This window comes from Phyllopteryx taeniolatus, chromosome 9 (assembly GCF_024500385.1).
Source record: "Phyllopteryx taeniolatus isolate TA_2022b chromosome 9, UOR_Ptae_1.2, whole genome shotgun sequence".
In the NCBI taxonomy this organism is placed as follows: Eukaryota; Metazoa; Chordata; class Actinopteri; order Syngnathiformes; family Syngnathidae; genus Phyllopteryx; species Phyllopteryx taeniolatus.
Window position 1 is genome coordinate 15093979 of NC_084510.1, and position 15331 is coordinate 15109309.

The window sequence follows — 15331 nt, forward strand, 5'->3', positions numbered from 1 at the left end:
ATTCCGGCCATTAACAGGCAGTTAATGTATATACCAATAGTATCAAACTGAGAGGCCTGGCAGTGAATGAGTTAAAGGGCTCCGACTCACTCTCAACATTTGCTGCATTTCAGTTAGATTCATCAGGTGGAAAACGTTTGAACTATGATTAGATCAAATCAGACACAGAGATGTTAATACTGTATATAGATATGATATAATTCCATCCAGCCATCCATTTTCTATAGCGTGAGCCATCATTTGGGCCACAGTGAGCTGAAGTCTTTCCCAGCTCACTTTCTTATTATTCCATCCAAGTTGGATGACCCAACCATCCATTTTCTATAGCTTGTGTCATCATTTGGGTCACGGCGAGCTGGAGTCTATCCCAGCTGACTTTGGGCGAGAGGCGGGGGTACATCCTGGTATGGTTAGCAGTTAATTGCAGGGCACATAACCATTCACATTCATACACCTATGGACAATTTAGTCTTCATTTGACCAAACATGTAAGAACATGCAAACTCCATACAGGAGTTTGTTCCTGATTCGAACCCAGAACCCCTCGACTGTGTGGCAGATGGGTTAATCAGTACCATGAAACCACCATATATATTCATATTGTATTCTTATTCTTGTGACTTTCGGCTTGTTCTATCAGGGGTCGTGACTGTGAGTCACTGGCATGCATTGTATCCATCCATCCATCCATCTTCTATACCGCTCTAAGTTTATTTGTATTCTTATTTACTGTAATAGTGCCACCGTGTGGAGTTCATGTTGCCCTGCATAAGAATAATAAAAAAATAAGTTAAATAGTAGCAGTTATTAACAATACGATTTTTATCTATTAATATAGCTTACACCGAAGCGTATTCATAACACAAGACTAGAGGATCCTTTAACAGGGTTTTCGTACACAGTAGTACTGTACAGTTTTCTTGTAACCCTGTGCCATCACTAAAAATCAAAATCTATCATGTTCATCTTATGTCATGAAACATTATCGAGCTATTAATTGACAATTATGATTAGTCGATTGGTGGCAAATCAACTTGAACAATACTCAAACTAGTTTCAATAAACGAAAGAAAGAGGGAGGTTCCATTCATTTTTGTAAACACACGGACCTTTTCTGGTGTTACACACTCAACGATTCCCAGAAACTAGCGAACTCATTCAAGGGTTTGTGCCACACAAGATAAACAAAAACTTACCAAATTCAAGGATTTAGAGGCATGTACTCCGTTGGTTATTTTGTACTCTTTGGACATCATTTGATGATGATTAAATCTATATAGTTTTTTATTTCATGTGCGAGGGATAACTAGCATGCTTAATTCCACCGCTAACTAGCTAGCCACGGTTGTCAAGGCGAACTTAGTCTACAACTATTTAATTTTATAAAGTGTTGGTATGTTCTCATTTCGGCCTAATCGTTTGTATTCTAGATCCTCTGTTCAAAGTTGAACGATGTTCCTGACGAGATCGGAATATGACAGGTTGGTGGAAACAACGCTGCAACACAAACTGCTTTGTCATTTATTGGCTGCTTTTTGTTGCTACTACTAGTGAACAAACTAGAGGGAACACAGTCATGTTTCTTGTGTTTGTACCGACAGTCTTAATGTTTAAGTGGTCGCGTTAAATCCAATCTTAACTAAAACTGTGTCTCTGTTTTGTAATGTTTAGCTAACGTAGGAAACTATTCAGCACCAATCTCCTTTCACTTTCGTTGTACACGGCTTTCTTTTCCACATGGCCTTGTAGACAACAAAATATTGCACTCGACGTTTTTGTGACATCTCAATCAGAATGTTATTTCCCAGTAACAGTTTGCAATTAATAATAATCACCACTCTTGGTCCATTGTTTTTCAGAGGCGTCAACACATTCTCTCCTGAAGGAAGGTTATTCCAAGTTGAATATGCTATTGAGGCTATAAAAGTAAGTGTTCTGTTGAATGACCTCCTAAATATTCCACAATGTTTAACTTTAAAGCGTTTCTGTTTTCTTTTAATCACTTAATCTTATATTCTGTTTTCCAAGCTTGGCTCCACAGCCATTGGTATCCAGACATCAGAGGGGGTGTGTCTGGCTGTGGAGAAGAGGATCACCTCTCCGCTCATGGAGCCCAACAGCATTGAGAAGATTGTGGAGATCGACAGTCACATTGGTAAGTTGAGATGCCTCAGTGAATGTCACTTACGTTTAGCTAGTTTTTGCAGGACAGTGGACAATTTATTGTTTGATTTGTTCAAATTTAGAATAATAGGATTTAATGGAAAGTCAAATAATAATTTCCATTGTGGAACTGTCGCTATCATAAAAGATTGAAAAATAAGTTTAATAAAACTAAATTAAAACTACTCACCCTTACATGGCATAATGTGCTGTGTATATAAAAGAGCAAATGATGGCTTGCAGAAGCTGAGTCACCATCATGAATCTTGCTTTTTAACTTTATAAAACGTGTGTGTAAAAAGAATCTTCGCAACTGTAAAATAAAAATTCAAAACAATAATGGTGAATTAAAACGTTATTTAGATGCAGTTGGAGATTACTACTGGTGTTAGAGTTGAGGCTCCACATCTTCTCAAATCATTGTCACTTTAGCTGTATTGTATTGCCCGGTCTAGGTGGAGATTAATATACCATGTTAATTTCTGGTTTTATAGTTATCATCACACCTGTTTGCCATCACTGGTACCCTTATGTAGTGACACAAAAAGAAAGAAGAAGAAGCCAAATAAGAATCAAAAACATACTTGGACTGGAGGTAATCCTTTAGATGCTTACTGAGCTTCTTAAGATTTGTGTAGGTCTCGTGTGCAAAACTGTCCATGAACGGTTTGACCCCAGTGAGGATAAGCGGTTCAGAAAATGGATTTTGGTTGGAGTCCAGATTGTAATTTCGAGACAACTGTATGGTTTATTTTCTCATCAAAGTAAACAGCCATCTTCCATGGGGGTTACATTCCAAAAACATAGTGAAAATCTGCAAATAACGCACACCATCCCTAAAAATGCCCCGCCTCCCTAAATTTGAAGTCCAAAATATAACTCCCAGACTCCTTAAACACATTCTAGAGTATACAATCATGCAGTACGATGAAGTTGATGACAATGATTTGTAGGGTACTGCATAAATATGCTTATTTGATGATGAAATTCAACAAAAACATTATGTGGTAGGCTTTGCAGATATAGCGATATATTTGAACATTTTGAAAAAAATTCTTCACATTTGAAATCTGCAAGTAGCTGGGACTACAAAGTCTGAACCACGTTTATCCATGAAAACACATCCCTTATACAGAAAGTAAGGTTGCATGAATAATGATTTTAATAATCACATCTTTTCTGCTTTGTTTCTTTCCTCAAAGGTTGTGCAATGAGTGGCTTGATAGCTGATGCCAAGACTCTAATTGACAAAGCCCGAGTGGAAACACAGGTATGGAGGGCTGCACCTTACCTTGCTTATCCACTGTGGCCTATCTACATTATATGCTTGTTCACAGAACCACTGGTTCACTTACGATGAGACCATGACAGTCGAGAGCGTGACCCAGGCGGTGTCCAACTTGGCGCTGCAGTTTGGGGAGGAGGATGCTGACCCTGGTGCAATGGTCAGTGTCTTCGCTCTTTATCTGTTCTAAATATGAGATGTTAGTGTGTCTTCTAACGTCTCTTCTGCTGCCACTACAGAGTCGACCATTTGGAGTCGCACTTCTTTTTGGAGGGGTGGATGAAAAAGGACCTCAATTGTACATCACTATTAGTATTTGTGCACATTAAAGATATAGTATTACAAAATGCCATGTTGACCCTTTTTCTTAAAATTCAGGTATCACATGGACCCTTCAGGAACCTTTGTGCAGTGTGACGCTCGGGCAATAGGCTCAGCATCTGAGGGTGCACAGAGCTCGCTGCAAGAAGTCTACCACAAGGTAGAGCTGTTAATCGGCTGGAATTATTCAATAGATTAACCCAGCTGTGGAGATTTTTTTCTGGGGCGGAAGTCACTAAAAGTTGCCTTTTGTGTTTAAATCTTGTAGTCCATGACGCTAAAAGATGCCATCAAGTCATCTCTCACCATTCTGAAGCAGGTGATGGAGGAAAAGCTCAACGCGACCAACATTGAGGTGTGTGCTCCTTAATTGAACATATGCCCCATTTCCTCAAATAAGTGGCCTCCGCTCTAACAGACACCATGCCTCGATTAAGAGCCGAGAGCAACATCCACTTAAGCCCGCCGCACAGACCGACGTGACTGAACACCACTGTACTACTTTTTAAAAGTTTGCAGACTTTCTTTAAACACTGCAACATGTTCAATAGCTACATCTCTTGCAATAGTAACGCTATTCTTTATATAATGTGAGCATACTTGCCCCATAGTCACATTTATATTTGCATTGTTGGGCAAAGGGTTCCATAATTGCAAGCTTATGGGAAACAGGAAATATCCCACTGTTTTTTTTTTTTTGTTCCCAGCTGAAGAAATTGGATGGGATGGTTGTTTCAAATGGCTTTTGTCATTTTAAGATTTTAAGTTGTGTTGTCTTTGTCTCTCCATACAAATTCGACATACTAGCTAGTTGGTGGTAGCGAGATGGCCACGTTGATCTGGCTTGAATCTAAAATGTTCCCACATCGTCGCGGTGGCATTAGGCTTTGGAACTAATTGCATTTATGTCGTTCAATTTTCTGTAACTGCAGCTACCGGCTCGCCGTCAGAAAAAAAGCTTTGTATCCTTGAGCGCCTGCATTTCAAACGCACACGCAGACACATGCACACAGACACCCACACGGCCAATCAGATGGAGGGTCCCCGCTCTTCACTATCTCTGATTGGTCTAGAAACCGCGATGAAACCCATCGTGTTTCTGCTTTCAAGTCGCAGAATTTTTTCTTCTTCCTCAAACGACGGTACGCACCCTCTGTTTTTATTTATTTATTTTTAAAAATTTTGCAGCACGATTCAGAAATTGGCGGCACGGTGGCCGACTGGTTAGAGCGTCAGCCTCACAGTTCTGAGGGCCCGGGTTCAATCCCCGGCCCCGGCTGTGTGGAGTTTGCATGTTCTCCCCGTGCCTGCGTGGGTTTTCTCCGGGCACTCTAGTTTCCTCCCACATCCCAAAAACATGCATTAATTGGAGACTCTAAATTGCCCGTAGGCATGACTGTGAGTGCGAATGGTTGTTTGTTTCTATGTGCCCTGCAACCAGTTCAGGGTGTGCCCCGCCTCCTGACCGATGACAGCTGGGATGGGCTCCAGCACGCCCGCGACCCTCGTGAGGAGAAGCGGCTCAGAAAATGGATGGATGGATGGATGGATTCAGAAATTAAGAAGCATATGCGACCAAATTAGTCGCACTCTAGAGTCCTGTCTCGTCCCAAAAAAAATCATACGCCGGATTTCCAGCACCACGCCAGAGTACTAAACCGTGCGTCCAAATATGCATATTGATCGTACTTTATGCATCCTTGATAATTTTTGTGCTTCCCAGACGCGGGACACACATCAAACGAGATCCCTGTATAGTGTATTTAAACATCTGGTCTAACCTGTATTAGGAATGATTATTCATTTGCATGCCCTACCATTGGCTGGCAACGAATCCAGGGTGTACCCTACCTTTTGTCCTGTCAGCTTGGATAGGCTTTAGCTCACCAGCGACCTTGATAAGGACCATAAGTGCCATAAAAAACAGATCAATTGATAATCATTTGCAGGAAAACTGATACAAAGTTATAATCCATTATTATAGAAATAATCTGTACATATTAAGACCTACCTGCAAATGAATACCACAGCCCCGTCGGTGCCAATACCTCTGTAGTTGAATAAATAGACACCCTAGGCCACTATATGAGGAAATACAGCAAGCAATATTAACTTCATTTTACAATGTGTATGGATCTTTGGATGTCAATGCAGAGTTTTACGAAGGTTTTTCATTTCTACAGCTGGCAACAGTGGAGCCAGGGAAGACCTTTCACATGTACTCCAAAGAAGAGCTGGAAGATGTGATCAAGGATATTTAGATGACTTTCAGTGCAGGCACAAGAGAACAGGAAGTACACCTGGCTTCAGCAACAAAACACAACTTTCCATCAGCGCATTCAGTTCGCTGCACTCAGATCTTTTTGGATTTTATCAGAGGTTGTCTGTGTGATGTGCTAATTGACTTCTTGCCCATCAACATCTGTACAGAATGGCAGGAAGAAAACAGGGTTGTGGGGTATTTTTTTTTTCTAAGAAATTAGTACTTCAATTAAACTTGTATTCCACAACTGAATGACTGTTTTTTTTCCCTCCACTGTTTCTCCCTGTACTTTCAGAGTTTGTCACTATGCAATGCCTTTATTTTCCTACCCTCCAGCCACAACTCAACTGTTGATATGAACTCCAAAACTGCCTCTTTCTCCCATGAGCAGCTTGATTTATGTGTGGCTTCCTTATCGGTTTTGTCCTTTATACTACGCCAAAGAACATTTTTCACTTTTCTTTTTCTTCTACAGTGGAAAGTTTTTGTCTGTAGTCAAAACAAAGTTCTAGTTATGCATTGGTGATCATCCATGACACACATCCAGTTTTGTGGTATAGACAATTCTAAAGTTCAGTAACATTCAGGTAACTTTTCTGGCAGGGAAATAACACACAATTTGGAAAGTAATATAATAATCTAATAATAGCTGTGAATGCCTGGCGACTAGTCCAGGTGTATCCTGCCTCTTGCCCAAAATCAACTGTGCAGGCTCCAACTCATCCGCGGCCCTAATTAGAACAAGCTCGATAGAAAGTAAATGGATGGAACTCAATGTGAAAGAGATTATGGAAAATAATATAGGTTTTAGGACAATAAACATTACCTCTATTGTGGAAAAACATTTTAAAAAATTAATGGTTTCTCACACTTCACTAATTCAAGATGGATCAATCCAGAAAAAAGTGATCAAATAAGGCCCTTATTGCAAAATGATGAGCTTGTCTTTTTGGTTGCAATATTGTGCATTTGGCATATTGTTACTGTCCAACAAAGAGCGTGTGTCTCAAAAATTTTCGTTTTTGTTTTTTACATTTCTGTGGTCATTCAAATGTGGAGATGCTTTATTTTTTATTTCAGTGAGGACATATGCTAATGCAGTATCGTTTTGGAGACTTCAAATGATCTCAACCATTGTGAAAATGAATAAAAAATATTAATGTCAGAAAAGTTACATTCTTCTTCGATCATTTCTAATTGCTCCAAATGACTTTATAACTTTAAATTAAAACAAGATTTTTTTTCAAACTAGCTCAATTTTAATACTCTTGACTTTTACACCATGTTCAATAAGAAATATTAAACTAGACTTCGAATTCTGTAAGTATTTTTTAAAGTATTTCACACACAAATCACAAATAAGGGTGGCATATTACTTTGGATGTGTACATTGTTTAATCTTAGTGATATGTCCTTTTTCTTTGGGTACCCCAGAAAATACCAGCGGTTAAGGTTTGTGGACTTTTGTTTCCCTTGCAGAGCACTTCATTTTTAGTGCTTCCTGGAATCGTCAATTTTATAGAAAGGTAAGGGGGGGCGGAAAGTATCATAGCGGGTTTCTGGGTTTAGGTAGACCACTACGAGGCGCTAAAAGCCTAGGATATATTCGACGTTAACTAGTCGAGGAAGAGTCCTTGCGGCCAATGAAAATGCAGGTTATTCTAGTCATAGCCAATCACGCGCCGTCGTGGAAGGGACGTTATTGAAACGATACATTAGGGGGGGGACGAGGAGTCAGTGTTTGAGATTAATGAGACACCCTGTCTTGAGTGAGCGCAAGCAAAGCAGACCGGCCGATTTCAACATGGTTTCTGTGACTTACATTTTCACATGGGGCTTGTTTGCGTGCTCGCTGGCGATACATTTCCACGCGGGACAAAAGTCGTTTGTGGGGAGGCCGCCGAGGGAGTTGAGGGCTGATGAGGAGCGACCCAGTTGGGAGAAGTTGGAGACGTCTGAACGCGATGCGGCAGGACTGAATGAACACTCATGCCCAAGTTTTCCTGGAGTCGAGTCAGCGCTGTTAAACAACACCCACACTGTAAGTCAATGTTTTTTTAAATATATTTATTTATTTTTTAAACATCCGTCATTATCCGCCCGAAAGTGCTTGCACTGGTGCTTGGCTAAGTCTGTGGAAGAAAGATAACAAATTTAACATGTACAATTTATTTATTTATTTATTTATTTTTAACTAAAGCTTTGCATTAAGTACACGCTCATAACAGTAGACAAACCTGCACAAGATTATGAGGTCCAATAAAAGCTATCTGGGCCCTATTTAGTCAAGTCGCGGGACTCGACATCCGTGTACTGCAAAGATTTTGAATATTAGTGTTTAACATCCGCAACAAAGTGTGAATTTGAGGCAATTCTTCTATATGCTGAGCTAGTTAAAGTCATTAAAATATTTTTTAAGGAGTATTAATTTACAAGTGTAGCTTCTCAAAGCTTTTATTGTAATTAACATTTAATATAGTTTACCATTTTGACCACTTAAATACTAATGTCATAAAAAGCATCACGTTCTACTTAATCTCTCCTGCATCCTCCTCAGCTGACACTGACAGCAGTGCTACTGTGAGTTGTAAGGGTGTCTGGCTCTTGCTGTTGTCAGCTATGCACATTAAGTGTCACCATGAAGAAGGAAATTTCCGGGCCCCAGGCAATTGCCTGTGTTTGCCTAATGAGAAAAAAACCCTTATAGCAACTAATCAACCAATATGATTTATGACTGTAGTTGTAGAACTATAGTTGTGTATTATAATTTGACCCTCTTGTGTAGTTGAACAAGTTGACCGCAATATTAGAGCACCTTATAGTGCAGGGATGTCCAAATGTTTTCTTTGGGCGCATACAGAAAAATCAAAGGATGCAATCATGCAAGGGCCTCTTTGACCATGTCCACTGTTAATTTATTCTTCACTCCGATAAATGTATATGTGTGTGTGTGTGTGTGTGTCGACCTGGTATGGATCTGGTATGTGTATACACACACACACACACACACACACACACACACACACACACACACACACACACACACACACACACAGTAGTTCGGTCTGGAGCCTCAAGCAGGAGCGGCTAAAAGCACTGACCAAAGGTCCTTTAAAAGCTTTATTATAGCCAATTTAGGATTTAGGAGTTAGTCCTGTGAATATAGTCAGATGAAATCAAATTAGCCTAAATCCCATTCTTATAATTTCACTTCGTTACAAAAAGGACAATAATCTGTTTGTGTATGTAGTAATCAGATGGAACATAAACATTTTTATTTAATTTAGAATTTGTATTTATGTTCACGTCTTTTTCATCAACCTATATACAGTATATCGGTATTTGAATTGGATGAATATTATTCATTGTGTCAAATGTTTCTATTTAATTAAATGAGATTAATACATTACTAGGCCTACATTAATGAACAAATTACTAATCAAGTAATCAAGTATTGTACTTGAGTCCCACTACTAGTAATGGTAATAGAGTCCAACTACTAGTGAATACATCAGTGTTGTAAATTTTGTGGTGTCTTGCACGCATGAAAATTCACTTTGCTGTTTACAATTTCAAAATTATATAGAGTTGTTCACTTTGTTTAGTAATACCATGATAATCAAGACATGAAAACACTCACACGGCTTTCTGTGAATGTGGATGCGCGCAGCTCTGATGGGACACCATTCCAACACTCACGCAAACAGTGAGTGGACGTGTGAGTTGCTGTGTGCAAGCTCGGTCAATATGTGACCCGGGCAGCCACAACGGTAATAGAACATCACACATGCACACAGACACACAAGCAAACAGGAAGACAAATCAGTCGAGTTGGACCTAAAATTCCTCTGGACATCAAGGCCATACATGCATCTTGTGCTTTCCTTTCCAACACAGATGATGTGTTTGGCTTACTGGAAGTAATAATTAAGGCATGTATCAATGACTGAAGACTGAGGCTGTTAAGTTGGTTTTGGAAGCATAATGAATACCACCATGTTGTCTTTTTGCCTCTGTCCTTCCAAGAGCCTCCACTTACCAGACCACTAGAACATTTCTGTTGTCAAAACTCCACACACCATCCCTATTTGGCTGCTAACTGATGTGATCTGGACCAATGACCTACATTACACTCACTGGCCACTTTATTAGGTACACCTGCACAATCTTATTCACGCCAAAAATATAGTTCTAATAAATTTCCAAAGTTAAGAATAATAAATTTGGATTGACACTGAAAGAACCTCCAACCTCCAAAGTCAATCATATTCTGTTACGTGACACTGGTTGACTTTCAAGTTCTAATTTGAAAACATTTCTCCCACAGGAAAAACTGTCATGACTGTAAAACATTCTATACTCCATCGGCAATTTGAAGGTAAAATCATTTTCAACAATTGAACATTATTAAACAAGTATAATGAGAATATAACCACTATTGTACAACTATAAGGATAATATAACCAATATACCCACTGTATAATAAAACTAAAATAAAGTAAGACTACTTACCCTTTGACGATACCAGCAAACGCGATAAATAGATTGCTCAGAATCAGTATGTTACAAGACACACAGCAGATTTGTCTCCGGTAGTTGGAGCCACGCCCCTATGACAAAATATACAGTGCTGTGAAAAAGTATTTGGCCCCCTCTCACATTCTTACATTTTTGCAGTTTTCCCACTTGAAGATCATCAAACAAATGTAAATATCAGACAAATATAACCCAAGTGAACTTAAAAATTCTGTTTTTAAATGGTAATTTAATTTGTTTTCTTTTCTTTTCTTTCTTTCTTTCTTTTTCTTTCTTTTTTTTTTTTTTTTTTAAACCTGTCCTGTTCAGCTACATGGCCTTGCAGAATGGTGGATCTGTATGCCCTTGTGCTGGAACAGTTTTGCTGTGCAACAGGGGAGTTTGAAATACTCCCTCTGCGTATGACCACCCCTAAAATGTCTATATTTTCCTTGTCCACGATAACTTGCGCATTGCGCTCTTTATATCGCATAGCTCTAGTTCTAGGAATATACTGTTCCTTTTAAATGATAATTTGTAAGAATAAAGTTGCCCTTTTAAATTTTGCCTCATTTTCTAATTTATTTTGTTTCTAAATTAATGTAGATTTAGATTTAAATGCAAATGAAACAACATTGCTCACTGCTTTGCAATGTATTTTGAATGGAATGATTTGCGAGTGAACTTGATGCAGGAAGTCTGTGATCTGACACAAGTGCACCCTGTCCTCACTTTGTGTGATGTGGTCCAACTTGAGAGCATTGGTGTGTTAGATCAGAGGCTGGTGTGTGACCTCCTCTTCTGATGTTTTATGTGCGTAAACATTGGCGGAGCGCAAAGGTCACCGCTCGGCGAGAGAGTGAACAAGTAGTTCTTTGTGTCAGCGTTCGACCTCTGACGGACGACTTCATAGGGCACCGTCCCGCTGCCAAATAGTCAATGTGTTGTGTGTGTGGGTACGGACATTTTTGTGCATGTACAGCACAGCCAACGTAATGGTGGGATTCATGATTTGGGAGCTCATTTGCAACCACATCATGGGTCTCTATTGTGTGGCTTTCAGTCAACTGTAGCTGGTCAAGTCAGCATTAGTCCATGGAGACTTCCAGCTGAGCAAATGTGCTTGCTGGTTCAACGTAATAGAGGTGTGAAAGCGTCTGGCAGTGACATTGGTAAAGAAGCAACGACAAGATAGTGACTCCGCAAGTGGCTTTTTAAAAATAAATATGGACTTTAGGAGGCTATTTTGCTACTGCTGAGAGATACCTGCGTTACCCAACTCATTATACAGTACCTAAATTTATTTATTTAACAAAATACTTTTCAAAAAATATTCTTAGTTTTGTTATTTTAAAGAAAGATTTAAGGGTTTATAAGCAATGAAACGCAAAACCCAAAATAAAATGCATTGATTGCTTAAGTACCTATTTTACTGCCTAGTGCCTGCACTGCTCATCTCACAAATAATGTTCCATTTGTTTTTAGGGCAAGTGACGCCGTTTTAAATGTCACAGTAATTTTTACGCATCTACTTGGAGAACCCGTCTGAATTTATGGTCCTTACTTATTGGTGGATGTTTTTAACTGAAGCTTGTCAGATAATCAGAGAAGGCTTTTCCCAAGTGGCAGACTAAAGGAAAGGGTACAGGAGCTATGTAGAGAAATAATACATTTATACAATTTAACTCTAATTTGAAGACTTGTTTTGACGAGATTTTCAACAGGCAATATCACACAAAAACGTTCCCCAAAAAGGCAATTTTTTTTCCAACACAAAAAAAATTTATTTCTCCGGAACCCATCAATCCAATTCTCAAAATTAATGTACCTAGGTTGAATGTGCCGTTCCAACCAGATGTAGCATTTTGACAGAATGTAATTTTTGGGAAATCTTCTCACATTGCTAATCAGAATCATCTTTATTTGCCAAGTCAAATACACCCAAGGAATTTGTCTCCAGTAGTTGGAACCGCTATAGTACGACAACAAGACAGTCAATTGACAGAGAATACTTTTGAGACATAAAGACAGTCACTGAACAATAAAAGGTTGCCATTAATCTGGTAATGCCAGTACAATTTTTGTTTTGACAATTGTGCAAAAAGATGCAGAGTCCGCTTGCAATTAGAGCAGTTTGAAATGACTAATAGAACAATAGTCCGGTGCAATGACCATTGTGCAAAGGGCACCGAGACTTCAAGAAATGTATGCAGTTTAAAGTGACTAGTAGTGTGATAATCTGAAACAATGTCGATTGTGCAAATGTTGCAGATGCTACTCGGGCACATGAGTGGCCAGTATTGGTCAACAACGGATATGCAAATAGTGCAGCGTAGCGAGACTACTACAGTGAGTACACGAGTAATTTGGCCCGACAGAAATGTGACAACAAACTCAAGACAAAAAATTGGCAGCATGTTGCAATGGAATTGTTAAGAAGTTAATGGCAAGGGAAGAAGCTGTTGGAATGTCTGCTTGTTTTAGTCTGCGTGCAAGTCCTCAAGGGTGGGTAGGGCGGTACCGACAATCTTTTCAGCTGTTTTGATTGTCCGTTGCAGTTGGAGTTTGTCCTTTTTTGTACCTTCACCAAACCAGACTGTGATGGAAGAACAAAGGACTGACTCGATGACTGCTGCGTAGAACTGCCTCAACAGCTCCTATGGCAGGCCATGCTTCCTCAGAAGCCGCAGGAAGTACATCCTCTGCTGGGCCTTTTTGAGGATGGAGTTGATGTTGATCTCCCACTTCGGGTCCTGAGAGACTGTAATTCCCAGGAACCTGAAGGTCTTGACGGTTGACACAGGGCAGTTGGACAGCGTGAGGGGCAGCTGTTCTGTCTGTCACTATGCCTCACTGGCATAAATAGATGAACAAAGATACACTTTATTGTAAATATTTTTTGAGTACACAAGTATATACAATTCATTTAAACAAACTTGTCATGAACAAGTCATTTAAATAAACACATTGATCCATCGTGTGATCGGAGCGGTGATTGTTTTTTTTTAAACTCTGTGATCGGCCCCAAAAATCCTGATCGTTTAAAGCCTACTTTTAATCCTTAAGAATATTGAAAATTGACATTGAAATTTAAAACAATAAATAAAAGTAAGACAGACTCAGGCTCTATTCACAAAAAAAATGCACTTAAACAAATATTAAACATTTGGCACAGAGGTATAGAGACTCATTAATGCTGTTACAGGCACAATATACTGCTAATGAAGTTTCCAGTTAAGAAAAAGTGTAAAGTAACAACATCAATAAAAGCACAAGTAGATCAGAGCAACCAGTTTTGCATCAAGATTCATACTGCCTATCAAAAGTCAGAGAAGGCTGGGAAAGTGCGTTAGACTCAAGGGGGATGACTTCAAAGGGGAAAACTCTAGTTTGTAGTTTGAATTTGAAATATATCTTTTGTGACACCAGTTATGGAACTTTTGCCACACATCATAAATTCACATCTCAACAGAAACTTATGCATAATAAAGTTGCCATTTTTCTGGCACACCTCGGCGAGTACACTCACAGTTGGGGCTGAAGCCATCGAACATTTTTAGAAGTGTCGCGTATTCTACGCAACGTTATGTTTTATTATTAAATACAATAACGTGAGGTAGAGGTATTATTTTTGTCCACTTGGGGTTGCCATCCACACATTCTTCGATAGTATCTGTGACTTTCAGTGTGCATTGCATCCAAAAAGACAGGGCCTGGCCAGGTGAGTGACATAGCATCAGCGAATGAGAGTTCAGAGTTGGGTGGCTGTTAACTGGCTAACCCTTTAGCCAGTTTGCGTGTTGATTATTAATTGTGGCCATCATTACGTAATTGTTCTCTTACCGTTTGTCTAATGAACCGATTGAAAGTGCACTGGCAGCTGTCTATCCTTGATCACTCGCGAGGGGATTACAGTACATTCTAACTAAGGATGGTAAGGATGGTAACCATGCTAACATTGATATATTGTGTTGGCAACTGTAAATGTGCAGCTGTGGTACAATAATACTTTATCTTCCATGGTAAGTGTGAAATGATCCCAAACTTTGGACATTTTCTGTCTTTTACGGACTCTTTCCTCCTGGCTCGCTGCCATCGCACCAACTTTGTTATTTTTACATGAAGTGGTGCATGCATACTGCAGTAGCATTAGTCTGTGTGGAAAAATTATCTCTGCGAAGCTTGGAGGGAGAGATTTTGGTTTTATCTTTTTTTTTTTTGGTAATTGAATTATTAATTGATTCATTGTTACACTACTCACACAACAGTGACATTGACCGCATTGACGCCTTGATTATGTAGGTTTTATGAAGTCAGTATAGCCCTGACATATTACGATTGAGAGGTGATCTCAGTTGAATGACGAATGCAACGTGTGTGATCCATGATGTGGAAGAGATGTAAAGTAACGTCCACACTTTTGCGCCAGCCTGTTTGAAGGCACTTTCCGGCAGACACAACTTTACAAGTTGCCTGATTACCTCATAAACATTGTTGCCTCCCCAGCAAAAAAAGTAAGGAGGGCAACTTCCCAGTTCTAAAAAAATTGATCATTGCCAAATCTGTTGCTTGAATCCGGGTGAGTAAACTGCAATTTTGTTTGCTGCCATGATGCTGATTAGCCTGTGTACTATGCAACAAAGTGCTTTGCATTCACAGACAACTATAAATCCTCCTCAACTAAATGTCTGAAATGTAAACATTTGTACTTGCTCTTTACAGCATAATAGTAATTGGTGCTGCCTGCTGCGGAGCGTGTAAGTGTGTCTGTGTTCCTGCTATGC

The 15331-nt window shown here is 39.4% G+C and overlaps 2 protein-coding genes across 4 annotated transcripts in view; both read left to right on the forward strand.

The window, feature by feature from the left end:
* Positions 1-1075: 1075 nt before the first annotated feature.
* Positions 1076-6284, forward strand: psma5 (proteasome 20S subunit alpha 5). 2 transcript variants are annotated; one of them, XM_061786211.1, is made up of 10 exons: positions 1076-1164; positions 1431-1481; positions 1860-1926; positions 2029-2155; positions 3366-3433; positions 3501-3608; positions 3688-3746; positions 3827-3929; positions 4038-4124; positions 5953-6284. In XM_061786211.1, the coding sequence occupies exons 2-10, from the start codon at positions 1453-1455 to the stop codon at positions 6028-6030; spliced, it is 726 nt and encodes a 241-aa protein (XP_061642195.1). In that variant the 5' UTR covers positions 1076-1164; positions 1431-1452; the 3' UTR covers positions 6031-6284. The 2 variants fall into 2 exon arrangements, with proteins under 2 accessions (XP_061642195.1, XP_061642194.1); XM_061786210.1 differs by having other exon boundaries at positions 1108-1215.
* A 1439-nt stretch (positions 6285-7723) lies between these two features.
* Positions 7724-15331, forward strand: part of LOC133483871 (sortilin-like) — a 20782-nt gene continuing 13174 nt past the window's right edge. Inside the window, exon 1 of one of the 2 annotated variants that reach the window (XR_009790222.1) lies at positions 7724-8073. Coding sequence is in view for 1 of the 2 variants with exons in the window: in XM_061785695.1 (XP_061641679.1) it covers positions 7783-8073 (291 nt within the window). In the remaining variant the exon portion in view is untranslated. The remainder of the gene's footprint in view (positions 8074-15331) is intronic. The other variant, XM_061785695.1, reaches the window with a different exon arrangement.

Bases quoted from the DNA above. Each gene is read 5' to 3' on its own strand.
- psma5 (XM_061786211.1), top strand. From the start codon at position 1,453: ATGTTCCTGACGAGATCGGAATATGACAG. The intron at 1,927-2,028 runs GTAAGTGTTCTG...CTGTTTTCCAAG, and splicing joins ATGCTATTGAGGCTATAAAA to CTTGGCTCCACAGCCATTGG. The intron at 3,747-3,826 runs GTACATCACTAT...CTTAAAATTCAG, and splicing joins GATGAAAAAGGACCTCAATT to GTATCACATGGACCCTTCAG.